The 23,738-nt window shown below is 43.7% G+C and overlaps 1 protein-coding gene across 2 annotated transcripts in view; it reads left to right on the forward strand.

Annotated features, from left to right (window-relative positions):
- Positions 1 to 22,857, forward strand: part of Spred2 (sprouty related EVH1 domain containing 2) — a 131,229-nt gene extending 108,372 nt beyond the window's left edge. For both annotated transcript variants that reach the window (XM_004849957.4, XM_004849958.4), the window contains exons 5-6: positions 18,136 to 18,273; positions 19,573 to 22,857. In XM_004849957.4, the coding sequence (XP_004850014.2) occupies positions 18,136 to 18,273; positions 19,573 to 20,238 (804 nt within the window). In that variant the 3' untranslated portion in view covers positions 20,239 to 22,857. The remainder of the gene's footprint in view (positions 1 to 18,135; positions 18,274 to 19,572) is intronic.
- Positions 22,858 to 23,738: the final 881 nt, after the last annotated feature.

Below are 23,738 nucleotides of genomic sequence, written 5' to 3' on the forward strand. Positions count from 1 at the left end.
GTATGTCTGGAGTTGTTTCTGCATCTTCTAACCTATTCCACTGATCCTCAGGTCTGTTTTTTTGCCAGTACCATACTGTTTTTATCATGGTAGCTTTGTGGTATAGTTTCAAGTTGGGGATTGTGATACCCCCAGCCAATTCTAGGTCTCTTCTGGTTCCAAATGAATTTTTGGATTGTTTTCTCTAGTTCTGTGAAGTATATGGCTGGAATTTCAATCGGCATTGCATTAAATCTATACAGTAGTTTTGGAAGTATGACCATTTTCACTATATTGGTTCTTCCTACCCAGGAACAAGGGATGTCTTTCCATTTTCTTATATCCTCCACTATCTCCTTTTTCAGAGTGCTGTAGTTGTCAGTGTAGAGATCTTTTGCTTCCTTTGTTAGGTTGATTCCTAGATATTTCTCTTTTTTTGGATGCTATTGTAAAAGGAATTGTTTCCCAAATTTCTCTCTCAGTGAGTCTATTATTTGTGTATAAGAAGGCTATTGTTTTTTGAGTGTTGACTTTGTATCCAGCTACTCAACTGAATCTGTCAATTAAGTCTAGAAGTCTTTTGGCAGTTTTCTGGGTCTTCTATGTAAAGTATCATATCATCAGCAAATAATGACAGTTTCACTTCTTCCTTTCCTATCTTTATTCCTTTTATTTCTTTCTCTTTTCTAATTGCTGTGGCTAATGTTTCCAGAACTATAATGAACAAGAGTGGTGATAGTGGGCATCCTTGTCTTGTTCCTGATTTTAGCATGAAAGTTTTCAGTTTTTGACCATTTAGTATGATGTTGGCTGTTGGTTTTTCATAGATAGCCTTAATCAGGTTGAGATAAAGACCTTCTATTCCAAATTTCTGTAGGGTTTTTATCCTGAATGGGTGTTGGATTTTGTGGAATGCCTTTTCTGCATCTATTGAGATGATTATATGGTTTTTGTCCTTGGCTCTATTAATATAGTGTATTACAGGTATTGATTTACATATGTCGAACCATCCTTGCATCCCTGGGATAAATCCAACTTCATCAGGGTGTATCATCTTCTTGATGACCCTCTATTCTGTTTGCCAGTATCTTGTTGAGGATTTTTGCATCTATGTTCATTAGGGAGATTTGCCTGTAGTTCTCTTTTTGGGTTGGGTCTTTCCCTGGTTTTGGAATCAAAGTAACACTTGCTTCCAGGAATGAATTTGGAAGTATTGCTTCCTTTTCAATTTCCTTGATGAGTTTACACTTGACCTTAGCCAAAAGGCCGAGAAGCGATGATGAGTTTAAAGAGTAATGGTGATAGTTCTTCTTTAAATGATTTGTAGAATTCAGCAGTGAAGCCATCAGGACCTGGGCTTTTCTTTGTTGGTAAATTTTTTATTACATTTTCAATTTCACTCATTGTAATTGGGGTGTTTAGAATTTCTATATCTTCTACATTTAACTTCGGCAATTTGTATCTATCAAGGAATCTGTCCATTTCTTCTGTGTTTTCCATTTTATTAGAGTACAGGTTCTCGAAGTAGGTGTTGATGATCCTCTGGATTTCTGCTGGGTCTGTTGTGACTTCACCTTTTTTGTTCTTAATTGCATGGATTTGAGCCTTTTCTTTCCTTTTTTTGATAAGTTTGGCTAAAGGTTTATCGATTTTATTCTTTTGAAAAATCAACTCTGATTCATTGATTTTTTTTTTTTTGTATCATTCTCTTAGTCTCCATTGCATTGATTTCTGCTCTGATCTTTATAATTTCCTCTCTTGTACAAGCTTTGGGTTTGTTATGCTCTCCTTTTTCTAGGAGCTTGAGGTTCAACTTTAGGTTGTTTATTTGAGCTCTCTCTGTTTTCCTGATATGGGTATTCATTGCTATGAATTTCCCACATAGAACTGCTTTCATTGTATCCCATAGATTCCTGTATGTTGGACTGGCATTATCATTTACTTGAAGAAACTAATTCCTTCTTTAATTTCCTCTGTGACCAATTGGTTGTTCAGGAGGGTGTTATTCCATTTCCATGTGTTTATGGGAGTTTTGCAGTTTCTTATGTTATTGATCTCCAATTTTATTGCACTATGGTCTGATAATATACAGGGAGTAACTTCAGTTCTTTTACATTTACTATGACATGTTCTATGAGCTAGCATGTGGTCTGTTTTGGAGAATGACCCGTGTGCAGCCGAAAAGAATGTGTATTCTGATTTTGTAGGGTGGAACACTCTGTAGACATCTATTAAGTCCATTTGTTCAATACCTTGGTTCAGTTCTAGAATTTCATTGTGAATTTTTTGTCTAGATGATCTGTCTATTTGTGATAGTGGGGTATTGAGGTCCCCCACTACAATTGTATTAGTCCTTATTTGGTTTTTCATGTCCATTAATATTTGTTTTGTATAGTTTCTCTTCATATTTTGTTTGCTGAATGAGTGTATACTCATCTAGCAGACCACAAGCATGCTGTGTGTCATTGTAGTCTCTACAGTCTGGTAAAGCTTCCCTGGGTAGGCATTCAGTGAATGGGGCATCTGAACCCCAGATTTAGTGTGCCCCGATCGAACTCTGCATATTTTATTCATTTGCACTATTTTTACCTTCAGGACAGCTTGAAGGTGAGTGCTCTTCAAGTTTTTTTTGTAGTTTTATCCTGCTTTGCTTTTTGTAGTACTGGGGATTAACCCCTAGTACCTTTACACCAGGCTTACATCCTCAACCATTTTTATTTATGTACTTTTTATTTTGACACAGGATCTTTCTAAGTTACCTAGGCTGGGCTCACTCTTGGCAATCCTCCTGCTTCAGCCACCCAGAGAGCTGAGATTATAGGCAAGTAATGCCCATTTTATATGAACAGTTTTCTAAATTCCTGCTGGTAAAATTTGGTCCATGAAAACCCGGCAATTTAATGACTGCTGAAGAATCTTAAAAATCGTTTTAAAATATGACTAGCTTCTTTGCTGGTGGGAAGGGGATTTTTTTCGGTGCTCTTGGGAGATGCAGCTGCAGTCTGTGTGTACTTCTGGAGCCGGCTATTTCAGAATCTGTACTCAAGTGTTGTCAATGCTGTGGATGGCCCAGTGCCTGGACTCTGACTCTTGAGTGGGGGATTAGTGAAATATCTGCCTTGTAGGAAAATACTTAGGGGTGTATAGCTAAGTATACATCTTCCATAATAAGGAGTCTTTACACAAATGTCTAAATCTGAGAATCAGGAAATATTAGTAGTACAACTATGGCATTTTTTAAATGGAGACAAATACCAGAAGAAAGAACCACAAAAGGGCCGGGGATTTAGCTCAGTGGTGCTGCCGCCTGCCTTGCAAGTGCAAGGTCCCAAGTTCGATCTCCAGTACCAAAAAAAAAAAAAAACCCACAAAAATGGAGAGTAAATTTCTCTGGTGCTGAGAAGCTGAGACAGGGAGGACTGTGACAAGGGATTACTCCCCCCTTTTTTTCTTTTTTTCTCAATACTAGGGATAGAATCCAGAATCTTCACACTGAGCTGTATCCCTGTTCCTCCCCTCCGTCTTCCTCTTCTTCCCCCTTCTTCTTTTCTCTGCCTCTGTCTGTCTTTCTCTTTCTCTCTCTCTCTCTCTCTCTGTCTCCCTAAGTCACCGAGTTGCCCAAGCTGAGCTTGAACTTGTGATCCTCCTGCTGCAGCCTCCCAGAGTGCTGGGATTACAGTTGTGAACCACTCACTGCATCTGGCTGCTGTTTGATTTGTTTTTTTTTAATGCTATACTATGGATATATTATTATTATTATTTAAAAAGGAAAAAAAAGGAAAGAAGGAAGTTCTCAGAACAGGGGGCAAGGGAGAAGAAGAAATATAGTATCCTAATTCCCTCATCTCAGAGCATAGAGATTAAATCTCAGTGGAGGTTGTGTTCTGTGGCTCTGGGTACTCTTCGGTGGCTGTCAGTTCTCCTGGTGACTACAGAACTCCTCTGATGCTCAAGCCCTTTGTATAAAGTGGCACAATCTTTGCTACACAGAACTTGTATACATCCTCCTGTAGACATTAATTCACCCCTAGATTACTTACCTTACCTAGCACAGAGTAAGTGCTTTGTAAGTAGTTCGTGTACTATCTGTTTTAGCAAATCGTGACAAGGAAAATGCTTCTACACATTCAACACAGATGCAGTTTCTTTTTTGAATATTGTTGATTTATGGTTGGTTGAATCCATAGATGTGAAACCCATGAATATGAAGAGTCGACTGTGTACCTAGCAGGTAAATAATTTAAAGGCAGGATAACTGACAGAAGCTAGCTGGAAATGTTTGGCTTGCTGAGAGGCAAGGAGCACTATAGACATGCTGAGGCCTTGGAATTACAGCTCTTGGAACTGGACAGGACTGTGAATTCACTTGCTCCGGCCTCCTTCCTTCTGGCAAAAGCATTTGGGAGGCCGAAGGGATGTGCCTAGGGTCATACAGCTGATTCATGGTTGGTTCAGCACCATCCACCAACCTGTCCAGTTCACCACTGTTGTTTCCTCTTTCTTAATTGAGTAATTCCATGTGCATTTCAGCTATTCCATTTTTTTTTTTTTTTTTTTGGTACCAGGGATCGATCTCAGGACCTTGCGCTTGTGAAGCAGGCAGCAGAACCACTGAGCTAAATCCCCCCACCCCCAGCTATTCCATTTTTTAAACAACAACTAAATGCAAGAATTATTTTTGAGACCCAAATGGGAAAGGAAAGAGATGAGATCAAAGTGAGCCCAGTGCTCTATACTGCCTGTTCCTGTGAGGGACTTGGGGCCCCTGGAGCAAATGTACTCTCAGGGTCCCCAGAGCAGCCGCTCCAAGCTTGACCATAGGAAACCTACCATATATAAAGTTTTTAATTATTTCCCCCGGCTAGGTGTCTTATCAGCAGAGAATTGTTTCTGCCCTGGGGCCCTTCTCCTCCAGGATTCCTGATCCAGCCCTAGCACCACTTGGCACCCACCTTGTGTAATGAATTCGCTGTGTACCATCCTTTGCAGAATCAGGAAGAGTCCTTCACCCCATTTTGTGCGAGGCTTCATGTTCTCCCAGAACCCGGCTGAAAAGGGCCATATTTGCATTCTGTTTTGGTGTTTCATCGTACCTTATATTTTCTGGTGGGCAGTCATTTCTCACACAGGAAAAATACCCTGTCATTTGCCAAAACATCAGTTTCTGCCCGTGTTTGCCCAGACTGGAAAACTTGGTCCTTCCTCATGCCCTCAGCTTAAACCCCTGACATCCTGTTTATGACAAGCATTTTATGACTTTCTGGCTGTTCGGAGCAGTTGTCCCTAGTGACATCTCTGGACCCACCCCTCCACCCCAGGTGTTCTCTACAACACTTGGTTAAAGCCAAGCACAGAGAGCAATTTGTTTTGTCCTAGATGAGCTTTCAAGTATTTACAAGTTGTGCTTATTTGTATACCTGATTTCACTTATCGAAGTTTGTAATCATCAAGGTGTCATTTACAAAAGCAGGAAAGGACAGAATACCACATTTTCCTTTTCTTTCCTTTTCTCCACTTATTCCATCCCCAACAAACATTAAGCAGAGAACAGATCTACCAAATGTGTGATGTGGGGAGTTCATTTACTAGTTTTCTAAAGAGAGTTTTTTAAAAGATGAAGTGGGTGTAATCCAGGAATTTGCAGAGTTTAGAGTCTAGGGATAGGCCCTAGATTTTTTTTTTTTTTTTTTTTTTAATACCAGGAATCAAACTCAAGACCTGGCACTTGCAGGGCAGACATGGCACCACTGAGCTAAATCCCCCGGCCCTGAGGCCCTCGACTTTGTCATTAGTTACCTTTCATATCCACCCTTTGGACCCAAAACCTTTTGAGGGGAGCATATTTTCTTTGAGTATGTGTTTGCTGGCCCAAGGGGAAGAAAGAAAAAGGACTAAGGTGTGGAGCTTTCCCAGTGCTTGCTTTATCGTTCATGGCTGCATTTGGTCTTCACAGCCACCTTGTGGGGTACATACCGCCACCTCCATCTTGGCAGATAAAATAACCAAGGCTGGTCCAGAATGCAAACCCCAATCCTGCTTACTGCCTTCAGAGAAGTTTAAGAGGAGGAAATATTTACCAATAAGTTTCAGAAATTTTTACGTAATCATGTATTTCTTTATGGCAAAAAAAAAAAAACCCTGCCTGAATGTAGGACTTAGCATTAGGGTTAGGTTAGGACTTTACAACTGGCTCATTGGCTTAATTAGCCCAGCCACCCTCCCTGTGCCTACTTGAAAGACCCTGTCTCTCTTGCGGACCAGTTGATCAAAATGGTTTCTACTGTCTTTACCTGTAAAGGGACTGGGTCGAGGGGGTGGGGAGCAACAAGTAAAACAAAAGGTGCTTTTAAAATATCAATTACTTCCACAGAGTTTAGTGAAACTGTTCTGTGGTGGTTAAGAAAAGCAGAAGGAGTCGGGGGGGGGGGTAGCTCAGTGGTAGAACAAGGTTTGCGTAGCATGCACAAGGCCCTGGGTTCAGTTGCCAGTACTGCAAAAAGAAAAAGAAAACCTATGGGCCCAGCAATTTAGCTCAGTGGTTTCGCCACCTGCTGCGCAAGCGCAAGGACCCGAGTTTGATCCCCGGTACCAAAATAAATAAATAAATAAATAAAATAAATGGCCCCTGGATTTAGCTTAGTGGTTCCACTGCCTGTCCCACAAGCGATCCCTGGTACCAGAAAAAAAGAAAAAAAAAAGGCCTGGGGAATATAGTTCAGTTCTAGAGCACCTCTGGGTTCAACCCCTCAATCCTGAAAAAATATATGTATCTTTGTTGCCTTTATTTTCACAATGGAAGAATCTTCCAGGCCCTAGAAAGGATAACATTCCAGGGTCTGGGGCAGAGTCAGCTGGCTCTTAGATTAAAACTGCTTGCTGGTTGGAGTCATAAAAGCATGGGTCTGACTCATTTCTTACTCTGCTTGCCTCTTTGGAAGAGGAAACCTGGAATCAATGGAGGCCCTCAGGACAGGTGAACTGGATCTACCTGTTCCCAAAGATCCGTTGTCAAAATAGTGGCAACTTCCTGTTTGCCACTGAAGGGAGGACCCGCAGTCCAGCTGGATACTGTAAGGAAAGGCCCTAGTTCACCTGGGCCACCTTCCTGCTCCCTGCCTGAGGTTAAGGGGAATGGGAGAGGGAAGGGCATTTTAAATAAAATGAGAATGTCTTGCAATTGGTGTATCCACTGTGTTGCTCTGTTTTTGCTACATAGCTTGTAGGTAGCCACCTTTAAAAATTCAAAGTATCAGCAGTATCTGCATACAGCACAGAAGCTGTACTTAAAACTAATTCTGCTGCTCTTGAACCAACTAAGACGCAGGCCTTAGTGTCCTGTGACCTATGCTGTTCTCGGAAGGGGTGAAGGGTGACACGTTGCTAGAGCTCACTCCCACCCTCCAACTCCCTCCATTTACATTTAGGCTGAAAGGAGCTAAGCCAGAGTCTGGCCTGGAACTGAGTTTCCGCTTCCTTCTGTATAGTAATATATTTGCTTAACATTACCGAATGATTCCTACAAGATGTCATCCAGCTCCTTAGGCAGTTTCTTAACTTTATTTTCTTTGCCTTGATCAAAACCCACAGGCCTTTTGGCCCCTCAGATGGCCATTTGCAGGAGCCTTGGCCCCTTGTGCTGTGAGATTTCTTCACTGGGCTTCTGTAACACGTGTCTTGGAAGGGCTGTCTTTGTTTGCTTGCCCCTCTGGATTCAGGGTGTGTTCATTTGCCCCCTTCCTCAAGAAGGAAACCACCAGTTGCCAGCCTTCTTAGGGTCTCTGTTGCATAGGAGCATCCTGCTTGAGAAAGTTGTAAACCAGGTGCCCCTTTGGCTTCAGGTGTCCTGGAGAAACCAGCCCCAGGCTCGGCACTGTCTGCCAGCTGCAGCTGCCTTGCTTTCTACTCCTGCTCCCTTTAGGAAAAACAAAGATTTAGCAGGGAAACCCAGGGCATTATCTTCAACACTAGGCCACTTTGAAATCCCAAGTGCAGCCAGATTCCATGCCAGGGAAGGTAACTGAAGCAGACTCGCTCCTCGGGTCATCTGGCCCCTTGGTTCTTTCCCTCCCTCCTCCAGTACTCCTTGGTCAAGGTTTGACCCGAACCGAAAAGCCCATTCCTGGCCCAGGACACCTGAGCAGGTGCATGTGTTCCTTCTTTAAGAATTTCCTGGGCTAGGGATTTAGCTCAGTGGCTCTGGGTTTGCCTTGCAAGTGCAAGGTCCTGAGTTTGATCCCGGGTACAAAAAAGAAAAAAGAGGGCCGGGGATTTAGCTCAGTAGTTATGCCACCTGTGTTGCAAGTGCAAGGTCCTGAGTTCCATCCCCAGCACAAAAAAAAAAAATTTCCTGTAAACTTGGAAGAACAGCTGAGCTTCCAAAAGTAGAAGACATACCACTGTTCAAAACAGACTCATCCAATAGAAAGGAGCTAGGGTGGGATGTACATGAAGACCCAACCTTCCAGGCTCCTTTCTCCATACAGGCTAATTTACATCCAAACTGGGCATCATTGATGTTCATGAGTCCAGGTGCCCTGAGCCTCAGTGTCTTTGCACTTTAGCTTCTGATTTGTTTGGAGTTTGTTGTCATTGTTTGTTGCGAGGTTTTTGTCTGTTTTGAGGAGAGATTCTTTATAAGTTGCCCAGACTGGTAGGGAACTTGTGATCCTGTGAATACTCCTGCCTCACCCTCCCAAGTAGCTGGGATTACAGTTAGAGAGGCCTGTGCCACTGGGCTGGCTCTAAATTTTGAAGAAATTTATCAGATATTCACTGATGAACTGCTGCCCCTTCTTCCTCCTCTAGTGTTAGTCTGGGCTATCCATCCAAATAGGGTGCCACCTGCCCGTGACATTGTGCTCCTCCTCAAGGAAGCTGCCTAGCCCTTACCTGCTTGTGGCTGGTGCTCCACAGTATGAGTCCACCAGCCTGACCTTGCCCCTGTTGCCACAGAGCTTTTCCCCAATAACATGTCACCTATTCTATCTGAGCCCAGGTCACACAGAGCAGCCAGCACACCCCAAATCCCCTAAGGGAAGGCACAGTTTTGTTTTTGTTTTACTACCAGATTGTGTCAGGCTGACCCTCTCTACATTCTGTTTTTCAAGCTTGGCAGTACCTACCATTATGTCAGTACCCAGCCACTCCTGCTTTCACCTCCCTTCCCTTCTCTCACCCTTTATTCTTTCTGTTCTTCCCTCTGAAAGTCTCGTTTCTGGGACTGGGGATTTAACTCAATGGTGCTGCCACCTGCCTCACAAGCACAAGTCCTGAGTTTGATCCCTGGTAACAGAAAGTCTCATTCCTGAGCTCAGCTTGGTGGCGCACACCTGTAATCCTGGTGTTCTGGAAGGCAGAGATAAGGGGTGGCCAATTTGAGCCTAGCCCTAGATAACTTTGCAGGATACCATTCAGAATAAATTCAAATGAAAAAGTCTTATCTCTATTCACTGACCTCCCAGAGGGTGTTAAAAACCAGGTAACAGGGCCAGGGATTTAGCTCAGTGGTTTCGCTGCCTGCTGCACAAGCGCAAGGACCCGAGTTCGATCCCCAGAACAAAAAAAAAAAGCAATAAAAACCAGGTAACACAAGCTTATTTACTACTCAAAATGCATGAGTTTTTGCAGTAACCATAAAAAACCTGAAAATATAATCCAAGGCCTTCCCCTTAAGATGGGACTCAGCATCTTGACTGATCAAGAAACAAATTCCCATGTTACATTGTTGGAAACTAGAGAAAGGTAAAAAGTTGCCTAGCTCAATTTAAAAGACTTGACTTAACCCTGATACAAAATAGGCAAAGATAATTCACACGGGAATGAATGAATGAATGAACAAATCAGAAAATATGTAAAGTTTCTAAAATACAAGAGGTGATCAAAATATGGTAAATGTTTAGATTTTTAAAAATTCATTATAGTAAAAGGCCGCATCACCATTAATCTTCCTCAGAACACTCATTTTGAACACACTTATCCTATTGTTCCTGGCACTCTTTCAAGAAATTCTGCAAGTCCTTTTTTCACAGTGTCTTTACAAGGTGTCATCAAAAATATAGTATATAGGGCTGGGGATTTAGCTCAGTGGTTTCAAAGCCTGCCTCACAAGCGCAAGGTCCCAAGTTCAATCCCCGGTACCAAAAAAAAAATTATATATATAGTATATGCTACTGCCGAGTGGCATCCAAGAGAAAGGCAGCCTCCTAAAACATTACGGTGTGTCCTCGTCCACCTTAGTCAGCAGATCTGGCACCAAGCGACTTCTGGCTCTACCCAAAGTCAAAATGACCGTGAAAGGTAGCCATTTTGATTAGATTCAGGACATCAAGATAGCCACAGCACCACAATAAAGACACTAATGACAAAGGACTTCCAGAACTGCTTTGGAAAATGGCAAGAAAATTGGGTAAGTGTGTTTAAAGCGAGGGGGAGAATGTGTCTTTTACTGTAATAATTTTTTAAATAAATTTTATTTTATCCCATTCCGCCCTCAATCCTTTCCCCCTCCCTCTGTACAGAAGCGTTGTTTCCATTATTTCCTTCTATTTTCATTTTTTTTCTTGTGGCTTCCTTCCTTTTCCCCCTCTCCCTTGTTCCCTTCCCATTTGAACACTTTCTTCCTATTTCCCAACATTCATTATACATTTCAGTCCTAATTTCCACTTTCAGTTTCTCACGCCAGAGAAACAATGTGGTATTTGAACATGTGTGTCTCATTTATTACACTTCAGAGTATGGTCTCAAGGGCCGGCGATTAAGCTCAGTGGTGCCTCTGCCTGCCTCACAAACACAAGGTCCTGAGTTCAATCCCCGGTACCAAAAACAAAAAAAGGGTGGTCTCAAGATCCATCCATTTAGCCATAAATGTCTGAAGCTCATCTTTCTTTATGATCTCAATTCACCAATCAAAAGAAACAGATTGGCAGAATGGATCAAGAACCAAGATCCAATAATATGCTGCATACAAGAAATGCACTTAATTCAAAAACAAATTCAGGGCCCGGAATTTAGCTCAGTGGTGTTGCCACCTGCCTTGCAACCACAAGGTCCTGAGTTCGATCTCCATTACCAAAAAACAAAACAAAAACAAATTCATAGACTGAAAGTCAAGGGATGGAAAACAATATTCCATGCAACCGGAACCCAGAAAAAAGCAGGGGTAGCTATTCTATTTGCAGACAAAGTGGATTTCAAGCCAAGACTGATTAAGAGAGACAAAGAAGATCACTACATCCTGGTAAAGTGAACAATCCAAGAGGGAGATATAACAATCCTAAATATATATCCACCAAATAGCAGCACACCCAACTATACAGAACAAATATTAATGGACATGAAAAATCATACAAGCACTAGTACAGTTGTAATGCCCCCATTACGTCAATACTCCACTCACAAATAGATCAACTAGACAAAAAATCAACAATGAAATATTAGAATTGAACCAAACTTTTGAACAAATGGATTTAGTAGATGTCTACGGACTGTTCCACCCCTCAGCATCAGAATAAACATTCTTCTCAGCTGCACATGAGACTTTCTCCAAAATAGACCATACACTAGTTCATAGAACATGCTTAAGTAAACGTAAAGGAATTGAAATTATCCCATGCATATTATCAGATCATAGTCCAATGAAAATGGAAATCATGGGCAGAAGAAACCACAAGTACTCCATAAACACATGGAAATTAGGGCCGGGGATTTAGCTCAGTGGTTCCGCCACCTGCCTCGCAAGCACAAGGTCCCAAGTTCAAGCCCCGGTACCAAAATAAGTAAATAAATAAACATGGAAATTAAATAACACCCTCCTGAACAACCAATGGGTCACAGATAAAATTAAAAAGAAATCAGACAATTTCTACAATTAAACCATAATGACAATACAACATACCAGAACTTATAAGATTCAATGAAAGCAGTCGAATGAGGGAAATTTATAGCAGTGAATTTCCATATCAGGAAAACAGAATGGGCTCAAATAAACAACCTAATGTTAAATTTCAAGCTTCTAAAAAAAGAACAGCAAGCCAAGCCCAAAGCTCGTACAGAAGAGAAAATTATAAAAATCAGAGCAGAAAGTAATACAGTGGAGACTAAGAAAATAATACAAAGAATCAATGAATCAATGAGTTCGCTCTTTGAAAGGTTAAATAAAATTGACAGACCCTTAGCCAACCTTATCAAAAAAAGGAAAGAAAAGACACAAATCCATGCAATAGGAATGAAAAGGGTGAAATCACAACAGATCCTGCAGAGATCCAGATCATCAATACCTACTTCAAGAACCTGTATTCTAATAAGATGGAAAATGCAGAAGAAATGGACAGATTCCTAGATGCATATGAATTAACAAAATGACTCAAGAAGATGTAGAAATTCTAAATTCACCAATATCAGCCAATGAAATTGAAGATGTAATTTAAAAACTACCAACAAAGAAAAGCCCTGGCCCTGATGGATTCATTGCTGAATTGTGCAAGAAATTTAGAGAAGATCTAATGCCACTACTCCTCAAACTCTTTAATGAAATTGAAAGGGAAGCAATACTCCTAAATTCATTCCTGGAAGTAACCATTACCCTGATTCCCAAACCAGAGAAGGATCCAACCAAAAAGAATTACAAGCCAGTCTCCTTAATGAACATAGATGCAAAAATCCTCAATAAGATACTGGCAAACAGAATGCAGCAAATCATCAAGAAGGTTATACACCATGACCAAGTTGGACTCATCCCAGGGATTCAGGGATGGTTCAACATACACAAGTCAATAAATGTAATAGAGAGCCAAGAACAAAAACTATATGATCCTCTCAATAGATGGAAAAAAAAAAAAGCATTTGACAATGTCCAACACATTTATGACCAAAAAAAAAAAAAAACTACAGAAAATTGGTATAAATGGTCTTTATCTCAATCTGATAAAAGCCATCTATGACAAACCAACGGCCAACATCATACTAAATAAACAAAAACTGAAAGCTTTCACTCTAAAATCAGAAACAAGACAAGGATGTCCACTCTCACCACTTTTGTTCAATGTAGTTCTGGAAACACTAGCCAGAGCAATTAGAAAGGAGAGAGAAATAAAAGGAATAAGGATAGGAAAGGGAGAAGTTAAATTATCATTATTTGTAGATGACATGATGTTCTACATAGAAGACCCCAAAAACTCCACCAAAAGACTTAGATTTGATAACCAAATTCAGTGGCACAGCTGGATACAGTGTCAACACTCAAAAGTCAATAGCCTTCCTGTATACGAGTAACAGACTCAGAAAGAGAAATTAGAGAAACAATCTCTTTCACAGTAGCATCCAAAAAAATGAAATACCTAGGAATCAATCTAACAAAGGAAGTAAAAGACCTCTACACTGAAAACTACAGTACTCTGAAAAAGGAGATTGAAGAGGGTATCAAAAAATGGAAAGACTGCCTGTGTCGGAAGCACGAGGTCCCAAGTTCAATCCCTGGTACCAAAGGAACAAAAAAGAAAATGGAAAGATATCCCTTGTTCTTGGATAGGAAAAACCAATATAGTGAAAATGACCATACTTCCAAAATTGTGACACAAATTCAGTGCAATCCCAATCAAAATCCCAACAGCCTATCTCACAGGATTAGAGAAAACAACCCTAAAATTCACATGGAACCAGAAGAGATCTAGAATAGCAAAGTCAATTATGGCCAACAAAGACAAAGCTACAGTGATACTGTAATAAAGTTAAAAATTTAACTTAAATTAAATTTAACTTAATTTAAATTAATTCAGGGCCAGGGATTTAGCTCAGTGGTACTGCGCCTGACTTGCAAACACAAAATCATGAATTGGATCCCCAGTACAAAAAAAAAAAAAATTTTGAACATTCACTGTATTTTTCAGTCATACTTATATTTTAAAAATCACATCAAGTGTTAGTAATACAAATTTAATAAAGTACCATTAGAATCTTTTCCAGGGAGGCAAAAGGGACTGTGTAACCATCTCAGCAGGTACAGAAAAGTAGTGTGGTGGCCTCCAACATCTTCTGGTAAAAGCTCTTTAGCTCTAAAACAGAAGGAAACTTGTGGAATTTTATAACCACTCCAATTATCTGAAAGTATCACATTGAATACAGAATCATTAGAAGTTGTGCCATGGAAGTCGGGTTGGAGACAAACAGGGCGCTTGTTTTTCCGTGTCATACTGAAAGCCCTGCCAAAAGGCCACTAGGATAATTAAAAGATGGTTAACTATCAGAAAGGAGACCAAGGTGTCTTTTATGGATGAAATGACATACTCAGAAAAATCTAGAGTCACTTGATAAAGAATTTGAGGCTTCATAAGGGAGCTAGCTAAGCAGAGTGGCCCGGTGCCGATCTGCAATCTAGCTCAGTAACTTGCCAGTATATCAGCAGTCAGTTTGGGAATTGGCATTTTAAATCTCATTTCAGCCCCATTTTGTAGATGTGAAAACTGGAGTTAGAGTTGACCTAGCTTACACACCTTAGAATTAGACTGATTCAAATCTAGTCTACCTGAGCTGAGACCCTATTGTTTTTAGCATTGTAACACCCCACTGTGTTCCTCTTCTTCAGCCCCTTATTAGGCCCAAATGGGCATCAACATTGAGTCAGAGTGAAATCCAGATGCAAGTTATTTTGGAGGTTGCATTTGCACATGTCTAGGAGTGTGGTGGCTGCATCCTGGTACACAAGACATCACACAGTTCCCTGTGTCCAGAAGACAGTGCCAGCCTTGCTGTCCCTCTTAGAAGCCTGAGGTCCTGAGCCCAGAGTACTGGTCTCTGCTTCTGTTCTTCAAGTTCAAAGCCCTGATGGTTTAGAGATACTCATCAGAGAGCAGAGCAACTTGAAGACAGCCAGAGGGCATGTGATTACCCCTTCTTGCAGGCCACACGGTTGAATTGCTAGATTGGGACGTGTCGTTTGCTTATCCACACAAATAGCAGAGGATGTTTGAGAATCCTGCTCGATTATGTGTGTTTGTGCATACCTCAGGGAGGGAGTGCCTTCCTGTGGCCCTGTGGGAACCACAACAGGGCGACGGGAGAGCCTGTTCCATTCTGAGGGACATGTGGCAAGAGGGAGACTTGTCCCTGGCCTTGGAGATACCCTGACAGTACATCTTTTCATTTGTAGGTCACCACGCCAGTTGGCAAGATTTGTCAGGTAGAATAGATCAGAAATCAGCCTCGGCTTCCCCTGGAGCTGCTCTTCCCTCCCCTCCTTCCAGGAGTGCAGACAGACCAGAGCAGTGGGGCATGGAAGGCTGGGCTGAGCAGAAACTTACCTGAGGGACCTCAGCAATGCCCTCAGGGGGAGGTGGGCCACACACAAGCTTCTCACGTCTACTGACACTGAACATGTGGGAGCTTTGCACTTGACTGCAGTGGGAAGAGACCACGGGAGCAGGGGTAAGGGGTAGGACGGGTACACCCAAAGGTGGTGGAGTGGCTAATGAATACTGGGAAAACTGGGTGTGCCTCATTTCTCAAAATGACTTTCCACACATTGTTATCCTGAGCATAGGTCACAGAAGATAGGGTGGACTAGGGTGAATAGATGACTAACAGAGGTGACCATGATGTGACGTGTTCACTGGGTTTCTGGGAACTAAATGCTGGGGTGTTTAATATAAGGGTTATGTGTAACCTTGTGGATGACTTTAATGTGGAAGTTGGACAGGAATTTAACTCTTGAGATTTGAATCACAGTGAAGAGCCCTTATGTTCTCATTCAAAAGATATTTATTGAGATCTTTAGAAACCTCTGTGAGACATCATCCCCTTAACTCCTGGGTTTATATAAAGCAGAGTGCACCTTCTTACTTACAGAAGCCGCACTTGTGATAATCTCAACAAAACGCCTCACGGGGTAGGAATTGTAAGAGGGTTCACCTAAGAGGCAGAAATCCCACTGCGCCTGGGGCAGGGAGGAGGGGCTTGCATTGCAGTCCCAGCTCTGTCAGTGGTTTCGTGCTACACCGGGTGGTAGCCCTCCTCTCTCACTCTGCCTGTGCTGATGTGTAACATGGCGATAGTTTGTCACCTGCCGGGCTTTGCTATGGCTGAGGTCCTGCCTGCGCGTTCACATGATCCGAGCCAGTGGTACAGTGTGGTCTCCTTCATCTCATCCTCAGAAAACTTCTGTCCCTGCAGCTTGCCAGGATTCTGGGGACCTTCAGGGGGCCTTGGATCCTGACATCAGAGATGGAGCCAGCAGCTTTCCTGACCTCCCTGTATTGCATCCAGGAGGACTGTGTATCCATAGTGGAATTGGTCACCGTGGATTAGGGGATTAGAAATAGACAGCAGCCTCTAATCACATGACCCAAACAGAAGTAGAGAAAAATCCAGATGGGATGGGTCCCCCCAAAGGGATAGTGCACCTGTTTACCAAGTTGTGGGGTTTTTTTGGTACTGGGGATCGAACATAGGACCTTGCACTTGCGAGACAGGTGGCAGAACAACTGAGCGAAATAATCCCCGGCTCTGTTTATCAAGTTTTAAAAATTAATAGCGGAAGCTGGACATAATGGTGTACACCTATAATCCCAGCTACTCAGGACGCTGAGACAGAATCACAAGTTAAAGGTCAACCTGAGCAACTTAGCAAAACCCTGTCTCAAAATTTAAAAAAATAAAAAGGAATGGGGATGTAGCTCAGTGTAGCACTTGCCTCGCGTATGCCAGGGCTTGGGCTGAAACCTTGGTACCATAAAAAAAGAAGAAACAGTGGCTGTATTGCATAATGGAAATGTGGATGTCTTTAGGACTTATGACAGCTGACAAAAACATGTAGAAAGAAAAGGATAAAAATAAAAAGAGGTAGATTGGCAAATGAGAGAAATGTGATTGTAAGAGTAAGAAGCAAGAGCCAAGGAGGTGTTTCTTTAGATTTGCTGGAAACAGGACACCTAAATATCAAGAAAAACCTGGGCTGGGATGTAGCTCAGTGGTGGGCAGGGCACTTGCCTGGATTCTATCTCCAGGACCACAAAAAGAAGTCTTCTTTTTATCTGTTTTGCTTGTTTGCTGGGATGGGATGTCAAGAGGCGATCTATCTCTCTAAGGAAACAGAAGTTAAGATGGGGCCCTGGGGGGCTCTGGCTTTAAGGGTGGTTACCAGATGCATTCCACAGACCCCCTTCCGAGGGGGACCAGCGGGTTGTGGAGTGTCAGTGGCCTGCTCCACGGAGTCTCAGTGGGCACACAGATCACCTGGGTGGACGGCCAGCTGGCAGAGGCTTGCCTGTGTTCTCCCCACAGCCACAGACCACACTGGTGTCTTGTGACCTCCAAAGATCCAGTTATGGTTGCTTAATTATAATGTCACCTCGCTGGGGAAAGCAGCTCTGCACTTGCCCTGGTTCTGTCCAATCATGCTCCCTGCTTCTAGTTTAAAGTGGCCTCCAAGACTTGTTTGCAGCCCCAAAGATTATAAAATTCTCCCTGGAAAGCTAGGACGCGTGATACCCCAGAGGTATTGTTCTCTGAGACCTCCCCAGGCCACACATACATACTGTATTTGAGTTTTATTTTCACTTATGTGCTTCTCCCCTATTTGCCATAGTGCCTGTCAGCGGGGCCACAGCAGTGGGGGCCTGGCATATTGGATCCTTCCCTAGAGCCCACCGCTGCTCCCGCATCTGAGAAAACAAGCCCCGATTTCCTGAGCCTGGTGGCTAGTTCTTTCACCCATTGAGCCAGCCACATCAGATTTAGGCAGCCTAGCCCTTCCAGGGGTCCACCCACCATGACCAGAGAAACTCAAGGCTGTGGAAGTCCCACAAGAAACCACAACTGGGGAAGTCTATGGTATGGGAATGATGCATGTTAGGCTAGGTGTGGTTTTGCTTTTCTTACAGTACTGAGGATTGACTCCAAAGAGTGCTGAGCTATATGCCCATCCCTTGTATTTTTAAAATTTTCTTCTGAGACAAGGTGTCAGTAAGTTGCCCAGGGTGGTCTTGCACTTGATCTTAGCCAAAAGGCCAAGAAGCGATGCCCTTGAACTTGCCATCCTCCTGCCTGAGCCTCCCAAGTAGCTGACGTCACAGGAGTGTGCCACTAAGCCCCCAGCTTAGTGTTTTTTAATTACTCTTTTAATTGTTTTAAATTTTTAATTACTCTTGGTTACTTCCCTCTAAACAGACAGCTACGGACAGTTCTTCTAATTCCTCTCAGAAGAGGGAACAACCTACTCGGACAATCTCCTCTCCCACATCCTGTGAGCATCGGAGGATTTATACCCTCGACCCATACTCCACAGACCACTATCACCTCGACCCGGTGAGCCACCGTCTCACTCCCCTCCTCCTCAGCCAGATGCCCTTCCCCAGGTCCTCCCGCTCCCCTGCTTTGTGGCCCCCACCCTTTACATGCCTCCCAGATCACCCCACAAGGCAGGTTGTTGGCATCCCCAGGTGATGGGTGAGGAAGTGGTAGACACACGGGGTGTCTGGAGGGACGCAACTGAGATCTCTGTGTCCTCAGCCAGAGTGCTGTGTTGCTGGTCCTCTGTTGGAAGGGCCTCCTGGCTTGCACAGGGCCATGATCCAGGCTAAAGGATGCTACAAACTTAGCTTGAAGTCCAGCGAAGTTGCACTTCCCTGAGATGCTGAGGCAGGAAGATGCAAGTTTGAGCCTTTCGTGAACAATTTAGGGAAACTCTGTCTCAAAGTAAAACACAAAAAAAAGGCCTAGGGATGTAGGTTAGTGTGAAAGCCCTGGGTTCAATCCCTAGTACTAACAACAAAAAATGCAGCACAGTCTTGCTTAGGGAAATGGAGCTCAAGTCTGGAATTCAGTAATTCAACAAATATTTACTGAACTGCTGCTCAGTAAAGAAAAAAGAAAATTAGGAAAGTCTCGTTTTTGTTTTTGTTTTTTAAACAGTATACCAAATTTCATGGTTTGTTTTTGTTTTTTGGTACCGGGGATCAATCTTGGGTCCTTGCGCTTTTGAGACAGGTGCTGGAACCACTGAGCTAAATCCCTGGCCAAAAGTTTCGTTTTTTTAAAAAAATTCTTTTGGAGAATCTGATGGGGAAAATAGAGCAAAACAAATGAGACACGGCCCCTGCCTTCAGGGAGCCCGTGGCTTCCTGGGAAGTGATAGGCAAATCGTGTGATCAGTTCTGCACAGAATTATAGTAGCAGTGGTGGCAACAGGCCTAGCCATCCTGTGTGTGTCAGGCACTGAGCTCATCATGGGCTGTCTCCTTCCATTCTCACAGCAGCCCTGTGCAGTTTGACAGACAAGGAAACTAGGTCTTGGTGCTTTGCTAGTAAATTGTGCAGCCTGCATCTGACTAGTGGGTCATGCCAGAGCCAACAAAATAATTACAAAAAGCCTTTCTTAAAGAAATGGTTGAGGGGGATCAGAGATCTAGCTCAGTGCCACCAGGCCTGCCTCGAAAACAAGGTCCTGAGTTTGATCCCTGGTACCGGAGGGAAAAGGGAGGTGGGGGTTGAAGTGAAAGGTACATTCTGGCCAACTGAGGAAGGAAGAGTTGGGGGTGGGGTGCGTGTGCGCGCGCGTGTTGCCACTACTATAAAACAGCATCTCGTTTTTCCTGGGCGGGGCAGCGGATGCCGAGGCCCTATCCACAGGTGAGCTTCCCAGATGACGACGAGGAGATCGTGCGCATCAACCCCAGGGAGAAGATCTGGATGACGGGCTACGAGGACTATCGGCACGCGCCAATCAGAGGCAAGTACCTGGACACCTCAGAGGATGCGGACTCCTACGTGCGCTTCGCCAAGGGTGAGGTCCCCAAGCATGACTACAACTACCCCTATGTGGACTCCTCAGACTTCGGCCTCCGCGAGGACCCCAAAGGCCGCGGGGGCAGCGTGATCAAAACGCAGCCCCCCCGGGGCAAGTCCCGGCGGAGGAAGGAGGACGGCGAGCGCTCGCGCTGCGTGTACTGCAGGGACATGTTCAACCACGAGGAGAACCGGAGGGGCCACTGTCAGGATGCGCCCGACTCCGTGAGAACTTGCATCCGCCGCGTGAGCTGTATGTGGTGTGCGGACAGCATGCTCTATCACTGTATGTCGGACCCCGAGGGAGACTATACAGACCCTTGCTCGTGCGACACTAGCGACGAGAAGTTTTGCCTCCGGTGGATGGCTCTTATTGCCTTGTCTTTCTTGGCCCCTTGTATGTGCTGTTACCTGCCCCTTCGGGCCTGCTACCACTGCGGAGTGATGTGCAGGTGCTGCGGGGGGAAGCACAAAGCGGCCGTCTGACTCAGTTTCCCCTCCTTCCCCTCCTCCATCCACAGCCACAAGAGAACTTGTCGTCTCTTACATACTCTCATCTTCTCCCCTGCTCCCTTCTACTCCAAGGGGCGAGGAGAGGCACCATTCCAGCCTGGGGAACCAACCGGGTGGACTCTCCGCTCCCCAGCACCCGCCGAGTCCGCCACACACTCATACACACTCTCGCACAGTGTTCTAAGGAAAGGAACCTTTCTCATAGACTCTCCTGTATTATTACCAGCTTGTACTCAAGCTGTCTTATCCATGTGTTGATTTTCCTGTCTCTCCTCCCACCCTGTCTCTTCCAGTTCAAAAGGATCTGCAGTGCAAACTGCTGATTTTTGGTGGGTTTTGTCGCTGCTTTTTCCAAAAGCACTGAAGAGCATCTTTCTCTCGGGTGGTGCCTGTTGCTGGCCAGCATCAGGTTCCTGTGGAGACATGACTGAGCGATGAAACAAACCTACCAGAAGTATTCTAACCTGCGGTCAGTTATTATGTATAAGAGATGAGCTTGTCAACAATCTTATACTACGAGACAATACAGCTTTCACTTGTCTAAAGCCAAATTTCCCATGTAAGCTACAGTTCTATCTTTAGCCCGTCTACATTTTTCTGCCCCACCCACCCAAAATCTGTTGGGTTTATTCACTGATGCAAAACATTCACCTGTAAAATGACCGAGAATTGAGCCTTAACTTCAGATTAACTTGTGAGAATCAGGAAAAATTCCTTAAACTGCATCACATCCTCTTGGACCAGGGCTTAAAAGGGGATTTCAGGTTTCTGTGAGCCTCCCCAGTTACCCATGAAATAGAACTTTTTAAAATTGTGTTGCCACCACATGTAAAAAACTTAGCAATATTAGAATAAGATGCTAATGAAGTCAGAAATTTTGCTCATTGTTTTGAAAACCAAGTAGTCTATTCAAACACCAACTGGTGTTCTACAAACAAGTTCCTGTTGAAAAACACTAAGGTTGTGGTGAATAAAACTATAGGAGCTTCCCCCCCTACCCTGCTACTGTTTTATATTAACCAGGGGGGATTTTAAATGTCATAAATTTGAAGAGTGGTGGTTTGCATTTTGTTCGTAGGATTATGTTTTTGTTTTCATTTTGGACTCAATTTCTCGTCACCAAATTCTTAATTTATACTTAGGAAAAATCAAGGCCATATGTAAAAACCCTTCCAATGCCTAAGTGTCTTTCTCCTGCAGCTTCACACCCAGACTTGCCACTTCGGGTGCATAGATGGTTAGGTCAGCTGACTGATTCTACCTGTTGCCTTGCCATGTAGGAGGCTTCTAGTTAGCTGGAAAAGAGTATTTTTGTAACATATTGCAAGGAATAGCCAAATCTTATTAAAGAAAGAAGAAACGTGAAGAATGGTTACTTGTACCTAGCATAGTACAATCAGAACCTCTTGGAGACCACAGGGGACAGGCCTGTTGACGCTGGCTGTTCTTCCCGCCACAGTCTTCCGGTGGTAATTGCCAGTTGAAGGCATGGCCTGGTCTCCTCTCCTCCCTTCCCTCATCCTTTTATTGCACACAGGACATCAGTCTTCAAGGAAAGGGACTTTCTTGCAGTCTGCCAGTCTTATGGGAAAATGCTAGCCATGCTTACCTTCATGGGAGTGTTTTAAGCTCGCCTGAGAGCCCATCCCATTTCTTTAGACAGATCATCAGTGTAAATACCCAGTGTGCTTATGAGTTAGTTGGTAGATGTTTTCATCTGTTGGGATGACTGGTTGGGGCTTTCCAGTGTGGAAAAAGAGCAGAGAGCAGTCCGCCTGGATCAATGGAAGAAAAGAACCCTTCCCTGCCAGAGGAACATCTAGAAAACGCTCACCCAGCCACTAATGCTGCGGAGAGACCATCTATCTGCCCTGAGCCCGAGGTGTCTCCTCAGGGCCTTTCTCTAAGGTCGCCTTTCTACAAAGCACAACACTAATGTATGCTTTCTCAGACCTCAGTTCAAGTGCCCCTATTTATTTCACTGAAAACACACATCCCAGTGGCTTTGTGTTTGTCACCTCTCTGGTCATTACTTGTTCTTTCTTCTTTTACCCTTGCCAGTGCCCACCCCTTTTAAGAGTTATGCTGGTGAATCTTACTCGGTGGACACTTTGGTTTGAAGGCAGTGGTTAAGGGCACAAAGACAACCATGGGGACATCTGTGTAAATACGTCTCTCTGATTGCCACACTGCTGCTGAACAGTGTGTAGTATTTTCCCAGTCAGCTTTGCCATACTCACATCAATCATCTGAGAGGAATTATTCAGATTTTATTTTTGTATCTGTGGTAACAAACATTAACCAAAAGATTTTGTTTGGAGGCTTCCCCCAGTGCCCCACCCCCCAAGTTATTTGCTCACATTAACAAATGAAAGTGCCTGAAGCATAATTCATTCTTTACCTGTATACTAAAAACCCTGTTGTATTGATTTTTTTTATAATAAGCCTTTTTACCTCTGTGTAAAAAATATATATACAAGTGTATGATGTACATTTTAGTTCTTAACTTTTTTTTATGGTTTCTAATATGTATGACCAATGTAGCCATTGCTTTAAAGATGTACCATGTAAATACAAACACATCCTACCAGATCACTGGTGTCAGGTGTTTGTCTGGCTGGAGACAGTGCCAGTTGATCCTGGGCAGACCTGGGAATTCTAGCACAAGACAGGAAGGGTTTTCCTTTGCAGAAGGATGTGTGCAAAGGCACTTGTCTGTTTTTGTGATGCCCTTCCCACCTTCAATTGTGTCATATTCCCCAAGGGAGACTGCAGCTCCTGGGGCACAGATGCCTCAAGTGAAAGGAATGCTGCATGTCACCACCCGGGGAACAGCCCCTCTTCCTAGGCCAGCCTCCCCCCCACCAAGTGCTCCTCCGAGGGAACAGCTGCACTTCCTCTGGGTTGTTTTCCACCAGTTCCTGCTGGACCTCAGGGGTGTGTGTGTAGTTTGGAAGACAATTTCTCACAGAAGACAATTGTTCAGACTACATGACCCTTGTTCTCCTCAGAACAGCTCTCTTGGCCCACTCTACTTTCCAAACGGACTCGATGCACAGAAGCTGCAGTGACAATCCCCAGGAGAAAATAAAGTACAGGGTCTTTTGAGGGTCACAGAGGAAAAGTTTTCAGCTCTTTCTCTAGAGAACCAAGTAAAGTCAGTCCCTACAGCAAGAAGTATAGAGGGCCCATACATCTTAGTTTGAACTCTTCCCCAAAGGGGTTACTTTTCCAAGCCACTGGCAAAGATGAGAGTGAAGAAGCGTGTGGGAAACCTGGAGGGCTCTTACAGAGCTGGTGTCGGGACGACCTTAAATGACCCTCTCCTATCTGAATTCTTGTCTGACGCTTGAACCAAAGCTTAGGATGGGAAACTGAGGTAACCTGCAGTCACATGAGGCGGGATTGAGCCCAGCTGGCTGGCTGCAGAGTGCAGGTCCTTACAGGAGCTGATCCCTAGTGCTTTTGGTCCT

The sequence above is a fragment of the Heterocephalus glaber genome, unplaced genomic scaffold (genome assembly GCF_053883595.1).
Source record: "Heterocephalus glaber isolate CG9 unplaced genomic scaffold, H.glaber_assembly_v1.0 deba00001457, whole genome shotgun sequence".
NCBI classification, from domain to species: Eukaryota; Metazoa; Chordata; class Mammalia; order Rodentia; family Bathyergidae; genus Heterocephalus; species Heterocephalus glaber.